The sequence below is a fragment of the Dama dama genome, chromosome 20 (assembly GCF_033118175.1).
Source record: "Dama dama isolate Ldn47 chromosome 20, ASM3311817v1, whole genome shotgun sequence".
Lineage (NCBI taxonomy): Eukaryota > Metazoa > Chordata > Mammalia > Artiodactyla > Cervidae > Dama > Dama dama.
In genome coordinates, this window is record NC_083700.1 from 83,092,749 (window position 1) to 83,105,816 (window position 13,068).

General features: G+C 42.0%; 1 protein-coding gene across 1 annotated transcript in view; it reads left to right on the forward strand.

Moving 5' to 3' along the window:
- C20H1orf87 (chromosome 20 C1orf87 homolog) overlaps positions 1-11,280 on the forward strand; it is a 148,457-nt gene extending 137,177 nt beyond the window's left edge. Inside the window, exon 13 of the mRNA XM_061120016.1 lies at positions 11,011-11,280. Coding sequence (XP_060975999.1) covers positions 11,011-11,139 — 129 coding nt within the window. The 3' untranslated portion in view covers positions 11,140-11,280. The remainder of the gene's footprint in view (positions 1-11,010) is intronic.
- Positions 11,281-13,068: the final 1,788 nt, after the last annotated feature.

A 13,068-nucleotide genomic window follows, 5' to 3' on the forward strand; every position in this document is an offset into this window, starting at 1 on the left:
ACAAGAGGGACCATATCTGGTTCACTGCTTTAACTCGAGGGCTGGGGGCACTGGGTGGGGCCTAATGGACCATTGGGACCTCAACACCTATTTGTTGGATGAATGAATATGTGAATAAATGGTGGGTCCCAGTGTATATTCCCTATATATTGCTTGCATATCTGTATGCATAATACATGCTGCTACATAATAAGTACTCAGAAAAGAACTAGTCTGTCTTCTGGAGCTGCTCCTGGTTTCCATTGCCATTGTCCTCTCTGGTTGTGCCTGCCTCTCTGAGCAGCAGTCTCCCCCCACCCAGAAAGGGTTCTTCCTAATACCCCTCTCAGCTGGCCTCACTGTCTCCAACACCAATTAAACAACGCCTGATAACTTCACCTGGCATCCTACATGTTGGCATCTGGATTCCCCCACCCCTAACAAGTCCCATGCCTCCTCTTGAATCTGCCACTGCTAAGCACCAGCTGATGATTGCCCAGACAGAAGCCATCTGCTGGTTATTAAGGAAAGTTAAATAAGCAAAGGAGCTCCAGGGAAGTTCAACAAAAAAAGATCAACATATGCATAGAGAATTGGCAACCGGTTGGCCCCTCTGACACCAGGTTCGTTATGGCTGTGTTAAGCATGCTTCACTCAAGATGGCTCAGCTTATTGGTTCACGGGAAGCTCTTCTGATGCAGCCTGCCCTCATCCCCCTGCCTAATGCAAAAGCAGCCCCATAGCACTTCATTATAACACATCTGTCATTCATTCTGTCTGAACCACAGTCTCACTAGGGGCTAGGGTGGGCCTCGTTAAGGGCACCAGTTTGTTCAATCTGTAGAGTACTTTTTAAACTTTGTACTGGAAGAGTCAGTCAATGAGCAAAATATTGTTCCTGTTCTCATGAAGATTGTGTGTGTGTGTGTTAGTCACTCAATCGTGAAGATTATAATGGAGATTTAAAGGCATGGTCTGTGTGACAAAGATGGGACACAAGGTATAAGATCCAGTCCAATGTTGTTCTCAGAAGTTAATAAGGATTGAAACCAAGAATGTCAAAACCAACACTTAACAGCTGAGCCAAAGCCATGATGCTAAGCCAAGGGCCAGAAGTTAGCTGGACATGGCATGGAAACAGCAAGGTCAGGAGACAGGCTAGTGAAAGTGAAAGTCAAGTTGCTCAGTTGTGTCCGACTCTTTGAGACCCCATAGACTGTAGCCCACCAGGCTCCTCTGTCCACGGGGTTTTCCAGGCAAGAGTACTGGAGTGGGTTGTCATTTCCTTCTCCAGGAGGGTCCCAAATGATGAAAGTAGGGCTGAGGCTCGTCGAGTTTACTTTTAATGGCTATACATTTCCTGGTACACAGAGAGGTCAGAATAGTTCTTAAGGAACAGGTCAGGGCTCATTCACACGTTCATTTATTCAGTATTTGTTCATTAACTACAACGCACTAGACTATATGTCATGTGATCTAAGAGGTAAGGGAGATACATAAGACCCAAGTCCTGGTACAGGATTCTAGCAGGGTTATGTGAAAGATAAAAGCCCTATACACTAACTGAAATAGTAAGACACTAAGGGAAACTTCTGCTTGTTATCTGAAATAGAGACAATGTTTTGCTTTATTTTTTAATGTGAAAGACCTTAAGAAAAATGCTATAGGATAAGTTGGAGGACTGTTTATTTCAAGCTTAGGAAAATAAAAAAAGGTAGCACTGTTTTCTGGGCCTTAAAGCCAAGTGGAAATTGGACATACCAAACATGTAGTCAGGAAAATCTTTAGAGATAAATTAAAATGAAATCATAAAGCAGTGTAGTGTGGTGGGAAAGAACATGAACATGGCAGTCTAATCCTGGCCCTGCCACTTAGCTGCTGAATGACCTTGGGCAAGTTATTTATTTTTTTTAATTGGAATAAAGTTGCTTTATGATGTTGTGTTAGCTTCTGCTGTACAAAAATGTGAATTAGCTGTAAGTGCAGATGTGTTTCCCTCATGAGCCTCCCTCCTGCCCACCCCTCCAGGTCATCACAGAGCACTCAGCTGGGCTCCCTGTGCTATGGAGCAGCTTCCCATTAGCTAGCTATTTCACACATGATAGTGTGTACACGGCGACGATCCTCGCTCAATTCACCCTGCCCTTCCCCACCCTTCTGTGTCCACAAGTCCACATTCTAGGTCTGCATCTCTATTTCTGTGCTGCAAATAGGTTCAGCAGCACTATTTTTCTAGATTATATATATATTCTGATATATATTTGTTTTTCTTTCTGACTTACTTCACTCTGTATGACAGACTCTAGGTTCATTCACATCATACAAATGACCCAATTTCATCCCTTTTTATGGCTGAGTAATATTCCATTGTATATATGTACCACATCTCCATCTATTCATCTGTCAGTGGACATCTAGGTTGCTTCCATGTCCTGGCTACTGTAAATAGTGCTGCAATGAACACTGAGATACGTGTGTCTTTTTTAATTATGGTTTTCTAAGCAGAGACATTACTTTGCAAACAAAGGTCCATCTAGTCAAGGCTATGGTTTTTCCAGTGGTCAGGTATGGATGTGAGAGTTGACTGTGAAGAAAGCTGAGTGCTGAAGAATTGATGCTTTTGAACTGTGGTGTTGGAGAAGACTCTTGAGAGTCCCTTGGACTACAAGGAGATCCAACCAGTCCATCCTGAAGGAGATCAGTCCTGGGTGCTCACTGGAAGGACTGATGCTGAAGCTGAAACTTCAATATTTTGGCCACCTCATGCAAAGAGTTGACTCATTGGAGAAGACCCTGATGCTGGGAGGGATTGGGGGCAGGAGGAGAAGGGGACAACAGAGGATGAGATGGCTGGATGGCATCACCGACTCGATGGACATAAGTTTGAGTAAACTCCGGGAGTTGGTGATGGACAGGGAGGCCTGGCGTGCTGCGATTCATGGGGTCACAAAGAGTCAGACACGACTGAGCGACTGAACTGAACTGAACTGGAGAGTATACGTTGGGCAAGTTATTTAACCTCCCCATGCTTCTGTTTCCTCAGTTGGAGTGGAAATTGTTTGCAAACGTGGCTGTAACATTTCCTCCCATACCTTTGTAAAGTGACTTTGCCACTCTTCCCTTAAAAGGAGGACTCTGATGCCTCCCGTCAATTTGGGCTGGTTACCTGTTTTGGCCAACAGAATGTCGCAAAGACAAAGCTGTCCCACTCAAGCCTTGCACCTTAAGCCTTGCAGTGCTTGCTTTCACCCTCTTGAAAGCCAGCCACCATGGAAAGAAACTCAAGCCAGACTATCGAGAGGTTGCAGACCACGTGGAGAGAGAGGCCATGTGGTGCAGGATCAAGCTGCCTCATAGACAGCCAGCATAAGGCTTCAGAGGTTGTGAGAAATGACCTTGGATATCCCTGTCTCAATCAAGCTCCTGCAGGCAGCACCACAAGGAACCAGGACAAACATTCTTGATGAGCTCTGAAAGTTCAAAGTCCTGACCCATAGAATTAAGAACAATGAATGGGCTATTGTTCTAAACCCCTATGTTGGAGGATGATTTACATACCTGCTATAGCTGGAAAGAGAAGCCTGGTGGGCTGCAGTCCATGGGTTCACAAAGAATCAGACACTACGGAATGTCTGAGCACACACACACACACACAAAACTGGTCAACAGCCCAATTATCTAATTCATTTTGTGTATACGTCATAGAGCAAATGAGAAACAACTTCACAAATTCCAAGGGCTAGGAGCTAGATATAGGAGTTGAGGACCTACATGTCATTGGAATAGCTGAGGGAGCAAATGTCAGACTCAGCCCAAAGAACTGAAATGGGTAGTTCAATAGAGCTTGTGAGAAAGTTGATGAAGATCTCCAAAAAGTCCCCACCAATTGTGTCAGTCTGTAGCAGAAAATCAAAGGGTCTCAAGAGCTTTTGGAAAACCTGAGAACCCTTTACCTGCCTTTGCTCATGACTTCAGCTGACTCTTGCTTTTCCCTCCCTTTCACCTTCCAAATCTTCTACTGATGATGCTCAGCAGCCAGTTGAAACCCCACAGGAAGGGAATTCTAGTAAGTGAAACCCATGGATTCTTACAGTCCTTAGATGGAGTGCTAGTGAAGTCAAGTTGACAACAGAACATGCAGCCCAAGGAGCATGTCATTCATTTTTAGAAAGTCTTGATCCTCCCATTCAGTTTCTTGAATCAGATACTATCTCCTCCTCTCTACCCGCCTCAAATTTAGTCAGGTCAGATGATAGAGAACAACATTTTTAAAAACCTAGATATCCAAGAACATCCATGGAATATTCCCCTCTTTCTCTGCTGAGTGGTAGTGCACATACTAACAGCAATCCAAGGTAATCTGGAGAATAATCTCAGATAGTCTGGAGAATGACTGGGGCCATTATGAGAAGAAGAAGTCTCCCGTTAAGGAAAAGTAACAAAGGCTTCTAGCCACAGGAGATCAAGGTGTCTCACTGCAGAGATTAGGACCTAGTAACTGAAGGTGACTGGAGTTTATTCATGACTGACTCGTCCGGGAGACATGTACTGACTTACAGGTAGTTATTGGCATTCACTTGAGAAATGAAATATTTCCTGCCATATCAGTAAGTAAAGGATGTGACAGTCATCAGCAATTGCAGCCACCACAGATGGTGAGCTGGTGGTGAGTCCCGAGGGAACTCAGGAAGGAAAGAATATCTGCCATCAAGTAGATATCAGACCGCAGCCACTCCCTATGGTAAACCCTGAGGAAACAGAGGATATTGCCTCAGATAACCGAAGTGAAACTGTTAGTCCCACATTTATGTCTGACTCTTTGCCACCCATGGACTGTAGTCTGCCAGGCTCCTCTGTCTATGGGATTCTTCAGGCAAAAATACTGGAGTGGATAGCCATTCCCTTCTCCAGGGAATCTTCCCAACCCAGAGACTAAACTCAGGTTTCCTTCATTGCAGGCAGATTCTTTACCATCTGAGCCACCAAATAGCTAAGGTGCATATCAAAGGAATGATTTCAGGGAGCCAAGAGTCTTGCATTTTCACATATACAGAAAAGTGCTAAATTCCTTAACTTGGGATCTAACTTTCTTTAGTAGTCATCTTTTTGATGTTCAGACTACCTATCGTTTGTTGCAAAAATTCTACATAACCTGGCTCCTCCCCTTGCCTCCTGGGAACAGTTCTCACAGAGTTATTTTAGATGTTATCTCCTGGGTTTTAAGTCCTAAAAATTCCCACTGAATAACACCTAACTTCCAAACTTTAGGTTTTGAATATTTTTTTAAGTCCACGCACATCACTCCACAAACAGTTATTGAACTCCTCCCATGAACTGGAAAGGTTGTCAGAGATAAACAGCTTCTCCCAAGTCTTGCAAAAAACTGGGACAAATAAATCAAAATCTATAATACACTAAAAAAAATATAGTTGGGGAGAATGTAAAGATGTTATCCAAACACCAAATGAGGAAGAAACTGAGTCTAGGGGTTATGGGTGGAATCTGGAAAATCTCAAAAACAAATGACTTTTATATGCATACTTGTTAGAGATGATCAGAAATTCATAACAAAGGAGGTCAAGTACATTCCATTCACGTGCAAAAGCACAGAAATGAGAAAGTGTACAGTGCAGCCTTGGACTCAAAAATCATCCAGTTTATCTGAGATCAAGTACATCAGGGTACAGGAGACAATGCTCAGAGCCAGGGTGGAAGCGTAGGTTAGGACAGGTTTTACAGACTCCTGAATGCCTGTTTATTTAACTTATATGCAGAGAACATCATGAGAAACGTTGGGCTGGATGAAGCACAAGCTGGAATCAAGATTGCCAGGAGAAATATCAATAACCTCAGATATGCAGATAACACCACCCTTATGGCAGAAAGTGAAGAGGAAATAAAGAGCCTCTTGATGAAAGTGAAAGAGGAGAGTGAAAAAGTTGGCTTAAAACTCAACATTCAGAAAACTAAGATCATGGCATCTGGTCCCATCACTTCTGGGCAAGTAGATGGGGAAACAGAGGAAATAATGACAGACGTTATTTGGGGGGGCTCCAGAATCACTGCACATGGTAACAGCAGCCATGAAATTAAAAGACGCTTACTCCTTGGAAGAAAAGTTATGACCAACCTAGATAGCATATTAAAAAGTAGAGACATTACTTTGCCAACAAAGGGCAATCTACTCAAGGCTATGGTTTTTCCTAGTCATGGTTTTCTAGTCCTATGGTTTTTACAGTAATCATGTATGGATGTGAGAGTCAGACTATAAAGAACGCTGAACGCCGAAGAATTGATGCTTTTGAACTGTGGTGTTGGAGAAGACTCTTGAGAGTGCCTTGGACTGCAAGGAGATCATACCAATTAAAAAACCAGCCAGGAAATTAGTTCTGAATATTCATTGGAAGGACTGATACTGATGCTGAAACTCCAATACTTTGGCCACCTGCTGTGAAGAATTGACTCATTGGAAAAGACCCTGAAGCTGGGAAAGATTGAAGGTGGGAGAAGGGGACGACAGAGGATGAGATGTTTGGATGGCATCACCGACTCAATGAACATGACTTGAGTAAACTCAGGGAATTGGTGATAGACAGGGTGGCTTGGCGTGCTGCACTCCACGGGGTCACAAAGAGTCAGACACGACTGAGTCACTGAACTGACTGAACTGAATGCCATTTTGGAGTTAGAACCGTGTGCTTCAAGTCAGTGTTTTCCAAAGAGATTTACATCTGCACCGGAGGTTGCACAGGACTCCGTTGAGGTGCTTTAAAAAATTCTGAACTTCTATTACTATTGCTATAACACCCATTCATATGAAACACTCAAGTAAACCGAAACAGAGTAACATAGTGTTGAACAAAGACTTTCAAAAATAATCAAGTACATCCAATGACATGGCTCACACCATAAAGATTATTAGTGCAATAAGATTTTTATACTGTTGACAAAAATATTGTAAGAATTGTTCTTATTTTTATTCTTTTTTTATTTTTATACATTTTATAACATATATGATTCATGACTATAATACACATACATATGATTTATAAATACCTAAGTAAATCTATGTTGTGGGTGCATGTTGACAGGTATTTTGCTAATAAATGTGCATAATCAAAATATTTGAAGGCCACTCTGGCAAGCAATGGAAAGTTAGAGGATTTTTTGTAAAACAGTGTTCTATTAATGTAGATTTTTGGACATTTTACTCTGACAAATGTTTGGAAAATGTTAAGAGAAAGAGAAAAAGAATGGAGGCAGGCAGGGAAACCATTGAAGAGGATGTTTCAATAGTCAAGGTGGGAAATAAGAATGCCTGAACTAATTGTTTTCTATTGTTTAAAACTCATGAGATAAAATGCAATTAAGAATACTTGAAAGCAAGTGGTACCAGCTTCCTAGTGGGTTGCACAGTCCTAGGGTCTAGGGAATGTTAAGTCGAAGGAAGCCCTACATTCCTCCCAAAATAACTAAGGCTTTTGGTGACAGGAATACAAGGGTCACACAGCTTTTCAGCTGGGTTTTATGGGCGTTTCTTGCAGTAGACATGGAGGCAAAGCGCATTCCAGGCCAGGGATTGTGTATGCAGAAGCCCAGAAGGTGAAGAATGCCTGTCATGTGCAGAAAATAGAAAACCTTAGATGAAACCAAGGATTGGTAGGTTATCTGGCCCCAGATTAACATGGGGGGGCGGGGGCGGCTAGGAATCACTGGTAGCTCAGCTGGTAAAGAATCTGTCTGCAATGCAGGAGAGTCTGGTTCGATTCCTGGATCAGAAAGATCCCCTGGAGAAGGGATAGTCTACCCACTCCAGTATTCTTGGGCTTCACTGGTGACTCAGATGGTAAAGAATCCTCCTGCAATGTGGGAGACCTGGGTTGGGAAGATCCCCTGGAGGAGGGCATGACAACCCACTCCAGTATTCTTGCTTGGAGCATCCCCATGGACAGAGGAGGAGCCTGGAGGGCTATAGTCCACGGTGTCACAGAGTCGGACAGGACTGAGCGATTAAGCACAGGAGTGCCATGCTCCCAAAGGAATTTTATCCTGTGATAAGTTCAAACTATGAATGTTCTCTAGAAAAATGCCGGCATGGCTAGAATCTCCTCAGTGACCTTACATCAAGTGACAAGAAGGTCGGAAGGAAACAAGGATATAGCGGAGTTCTCCCGGGAACCGAGTGGCCTTGCTTCTACAATTTCACTTTGTGACCACATGGGGGCGGTCTCAACCCATCACATCTGAGGGGTGGCGCGAAACTTCAGAATTCACCTGAGCTTTCCAAATTATCCCATTCTCAAGTACTGTTCTGTGTTGCCTCTCCCTGGGAGAACGAGCTTTTCAGAAATTAACGGTGTTTTATGGGGTTTTGCTAAACCGTTCTTGGAATTTCCCAGGTCAAATTCTAATCTGTTCTTTGAGCTTTCAAACTACAGAAGTGCCATTCCACAGGGCTCGGCCGTACAACGTTCAGCACACCATGCAGCCTAACCTCGTGTCTTCCGTTTCACGTGCACCCTCCTTGAAAAATAAGTCGCAAGAAGGGTCGTGGCCAGACAAATAGTACAGTTGGGAAGTTAAAGTATCTAGACAAAGTAAAAGGCAAGAGGAGTGGTTAGGGGCACAGACAGCCGGAGTCTGAGTCCCGTGTTCATCACTTAATGGATGAAAAACCGCAGGCAAATGCCTCCTCTTCTGTGCCTCAGCTTTCCCCTCTCACACTCCTCAGATTAAATTCGTCTCTAAAACTGTTCTTTAATTGCCGTAAATGTTACTAGTACTTAACAAGTACTTTGGCCACCTGATGCAAAGAGCTGACTCACTGGAAAAGGCTCTGCTGCTTGTCGGGAAATACTGAAGGCAAAAGAAGGGGGTGGCAGAGGATGAGATGGTTAGATAACATCACCGACTCAATGGATGTTAATTTGAGCAAACTCCAGGAGACAGTGGAAGACAGAGGAGCCTGGCGTGCTGCAGTCCATGGGTCCAAAGAGTTGGGCCTGATTTAGTGACTGAACAACAACATACATTAAGTGTTATCATTATAATTTCAAAGATTAAGCTTTCATATGTAGAAATTCTATTGATGCTAACATAAATATGTTACTTTGTTTTGTGTAAAATAACCCATTTTTACCTTCTGAAGTCTAATCTCATTACCTTTTTCAATATTTGACCCACAAATGTAATGTGTCTTTCATATTGCTTTGTCTCTGTACTTCCTAGAATGTGAATTTTATTCTTCTTTCCCTTCCTTTTTTTAATCTGCTGCAACAGTCAGCAAATATTTACTGAGCATCTATTCATGTGCTAGTTGTCAGTGACATCACAGTGAACAAAACTGAGGTTTGTAAACTCTATGCTCATGGATCTTACATTCCAGTGGGGAGCAGAGGGAGAGGGAATAAACAAATATCAGCATGCGGTATGCTGAAGTGAGAATTTGTGATATAAAGAAAAATAAAACAAGAAGCGGGGAGATGAAGTTTTACACAGAGTGGTCAGAAAAATCCTTCTTGAGACCACAGTTTCTGAGCAAAGACCAGAAGGAGGTTAGGAAGAGAGCCACGTAGATATTCTGGGGAGGAGTTTTGTAGGCAGAACAGAGTCAGGGTAAAGGCTCTGAGTCAGGAGTGTGCCTGGGATTTGCAAAGATGGCAACATGGGAACTGCAGGACTGGAAGATCCACTGCAGGAGTATCAGGTAGGGTCAGAGAAACCACAAGAGGCAGATGGTAGGGCCTCAGGACATCACGAGGATGAAAGCTGTTGGAGAGCTATTTGAGCAATTGAGCAACATGATCTGATTTTGTTTTGTAACGAACCACTCTGGCAGGCATGTGCATGCATGAATCTGCGTGAAAGTTCCAAAGGTAAGCGCAGAAGTAGGAAAATCAGGCTTTTGCAATAATCCAGATAAGAAATGAGGATACTTGTGAAAGGGAGTCAGCAGTGGAGGCAGTGAGAAACGATAGAATGCTAGGTATATTTTGAAGATAGACACTTGATTTGTGGATTTATATTTGAAATGTAAGAGACGGAAGAAATGATTATGATTCAAAATTCTTTGCCTAAGAAGCTAAAAGGAAGAACTTCCCACTTCTGAGAGCTGGCAGACACAACCTGAATTCCAGGTACCCCTCTCTACCTCTACTGTCACCTCTCTGAGTCATTATCCACCAGCCTAGTCACTACAATAGTTTCTTATCAGTCTCCCTTCCTCTACTCTTATACCCGCAAATCATTTTCTTCAAGGAAGGCAGGGTCGTTTAACAGAAAAAATCAGATCATGCCACTCTGTGATTAGAAAACTCCAGTGGCTTCTAGCACAATTAAAATAGGCTCTGAACTCCTTATCACGGCTTACAAATTCCTTGCCTGATATGATCTCTAGTCTCCTACTTTTGAAATATTCCCATGCCCTCCCTGGCCACATCAATACACTAAGATTCTTCTCATACATGGTCACTGTTAGTCCTTCTGCATAGTTCTGCCCTCCCCTCTCAACTATCACCAGAAATTATTCTGTGTGCCTTTTTAGTATTTATATATGAGTTAACTGTTCTTTACTCAAGGAGACTTTCCTAGACCACCAATCTTTAAGAAACAACTTGTCACTTTCCATCACATTATTCCATTTTACTTTTCTGAATAGTGCTGAGGTTCATCGGATATTTTTTTAATTGGTTTGTTATCAGCTGCCTCTAACCAGAACATAAATTCCACAAGAGCTGGGGCACTGTCTTTCTTCTCTCCATTGTATCTCCAGTGTCTAGAATAGAGCCTGACCCACAGTAAGTGCTCAATAAATGGTTATTGAACAACAATGAATAAAATTACTCATCTGCTGCAGTGTATACACTTCTTACCTCAACATTTTCAAAAATCAGAGAAGGTCAAAGGGCTTTAGCATCTGGTCAACATCTGTGGCTTGTAACTCTTAGGGGAAGCACACCTTTGTGTGTGGACTGAAACTGCCACCCTGGTCAGGCACCATAGTAACCATTTGCATGTGTTGTTTTATGACAGGAAATCCTGATAAGGAATACAGAACTAATAAGCCACCACCAACCAGAAGAGTTCAGGAAAGGTGGAAAGGAGACACCGCGAGTCTGTCCACTTCCCAGAATCCCTCTCGCTAGCGTCCATCTTGGCTGAGCGATGCGTGCGCCACCAGGAAAGACTCTGAATTAGAATGATTGGCCAAAGACAACCCAGAAACTAATCCCATCACCATAAAACCCAAGATTGCAAACCACCGCAGAGCAGTTCTCCTGGGTTCCCTCACCCTCATGCTCTCCACCCGGGTGCCCTTTCCCAATAAAATCTCTTGCTTTGTCAGCACATGTGTCTCCTCGGACAATTCATTTCTGAGTGTTAGACAAGAGCCCGGTTTCGGGCCCTGGAAGGGGTCCCCCTTCCTGCAACAGTAACAAGGTTCATCAAAAACCATTCAATCGGGCTTAACCTTGCCAAAAATTCAGAAAGAGAAAAATGAAAGCCAGACCAGCGAAGGAGCATTCAGTAAGGGTTTGTTGTGCACATAAGGACAGTCCACAGAGTGGGACCTTTGAAACCCAAAACTATTAGGAAGCTCAGAAGCATGATTCTGCAGGGTGACATATAAAGTGAAAATTAGGAAGCTGGTCAACTTTTCCAACGATTGGTTATTATGATGGAAGTTTCTAGATTACAGAGGATTGATAAATGTGATTATCTTACAGCATTTTAGGAAGTTGGCTTAAATTCTTTTATGATTATCAGAGGCAGTTACAAGAAACAATCTAAATTAAATGTCACTTATATTCACGAAAGAAGCTAGATTTAGTGTGTATATGGCTGCAATGGTATTGCCTGTTTAGGAAATTTTCAAGTTTGGTCTTCATTTTGTATTTTACTTTAACAAGCTTTTAGCATTCTAATATCCTCAAGACCAAAGTTCAGGTAAAATTGGCATTAAATATTGATGCCAATCCTCTAACCACATCCACCTATTTCCTTGTTTTTCTATTTTATTCATCCCTCTTCCCCATCCCTCATTGATTCTGGTCACCCATCAACATTTGTCACATGTTGTATTATATATTATGTTTGCATAGTAATATGTGTATAGATATGTATGTATATCTGTGCCCATGTACATATTTTTATATGCACTACATATATAGTTATATTTGTATATGTATGTATTTATATATATGCATATGCATTGCTGTTGTTTAGTCACTAGGATGTGTCCAATTCTTTTGTGACCCCATGGACTGTAGCCCACCAGGCTTTTATGTCCATGAGATTTCTCAGGCAAGAATACCAGAGTGGTTTGCCATTTTCTTCTCCAGGTGATCTTCTCAACCCAGTGATCGAACCCACATCTCCTGTATTGGCAGGCAGACTCTTTATCACTGAGCCACCAGGGAAGCCCAGTTATAAAAGAGTTCTTCTTTCTAGCAGCAGCACCAGTTGGGAGAGTGGAATCGTTCCTACAGCCTGGATGACTAAAGATGTCTTTAATCTAGTCCTGGATCTTATCCTATTTCTAAGCCTCTCTCTTAGTCTCCAGTTAGCCCTGCAATCACATCTCTTCCTAAGTTATGTAGTGTTGATTTTTTGTTGTTGTTGTTTACTTGATTTTATCTTTATTCTCAAGAATCAATTATTTCATTCTATTTATATGTGCGATACACAACATTTTCTTATCACTTTCAATTTTTATCTTTAATAGCCACTGAAATAATACCTTTATTTATCTTACCAGCAATACTACCACTCTACTTTTTTCTGTACTGCTTTGATATGCACAAAGTAAAAGAATAGTGAAATAATAAAACAAAGGTAGTTAAGAACTTAAAAGTATATATGATCAATAGCCATTATGTTTGTGTATGTCTAACATGTGTGTACATGTGTGTGTGATGGGGTGAGCTGATACAGTTGTTTTGAAGACTAGTATTATCTGAATTTGTAAAAGTTATTAAGCTAAAAGTTTTCAAAAAGGGTGATTTTAGTATGTATAGAATGTCAATTAACTGGCACAGGGAGCAAGTGCTAAAGAAACAGAGAGAAACTTCTTAAAGAATATTAGATATA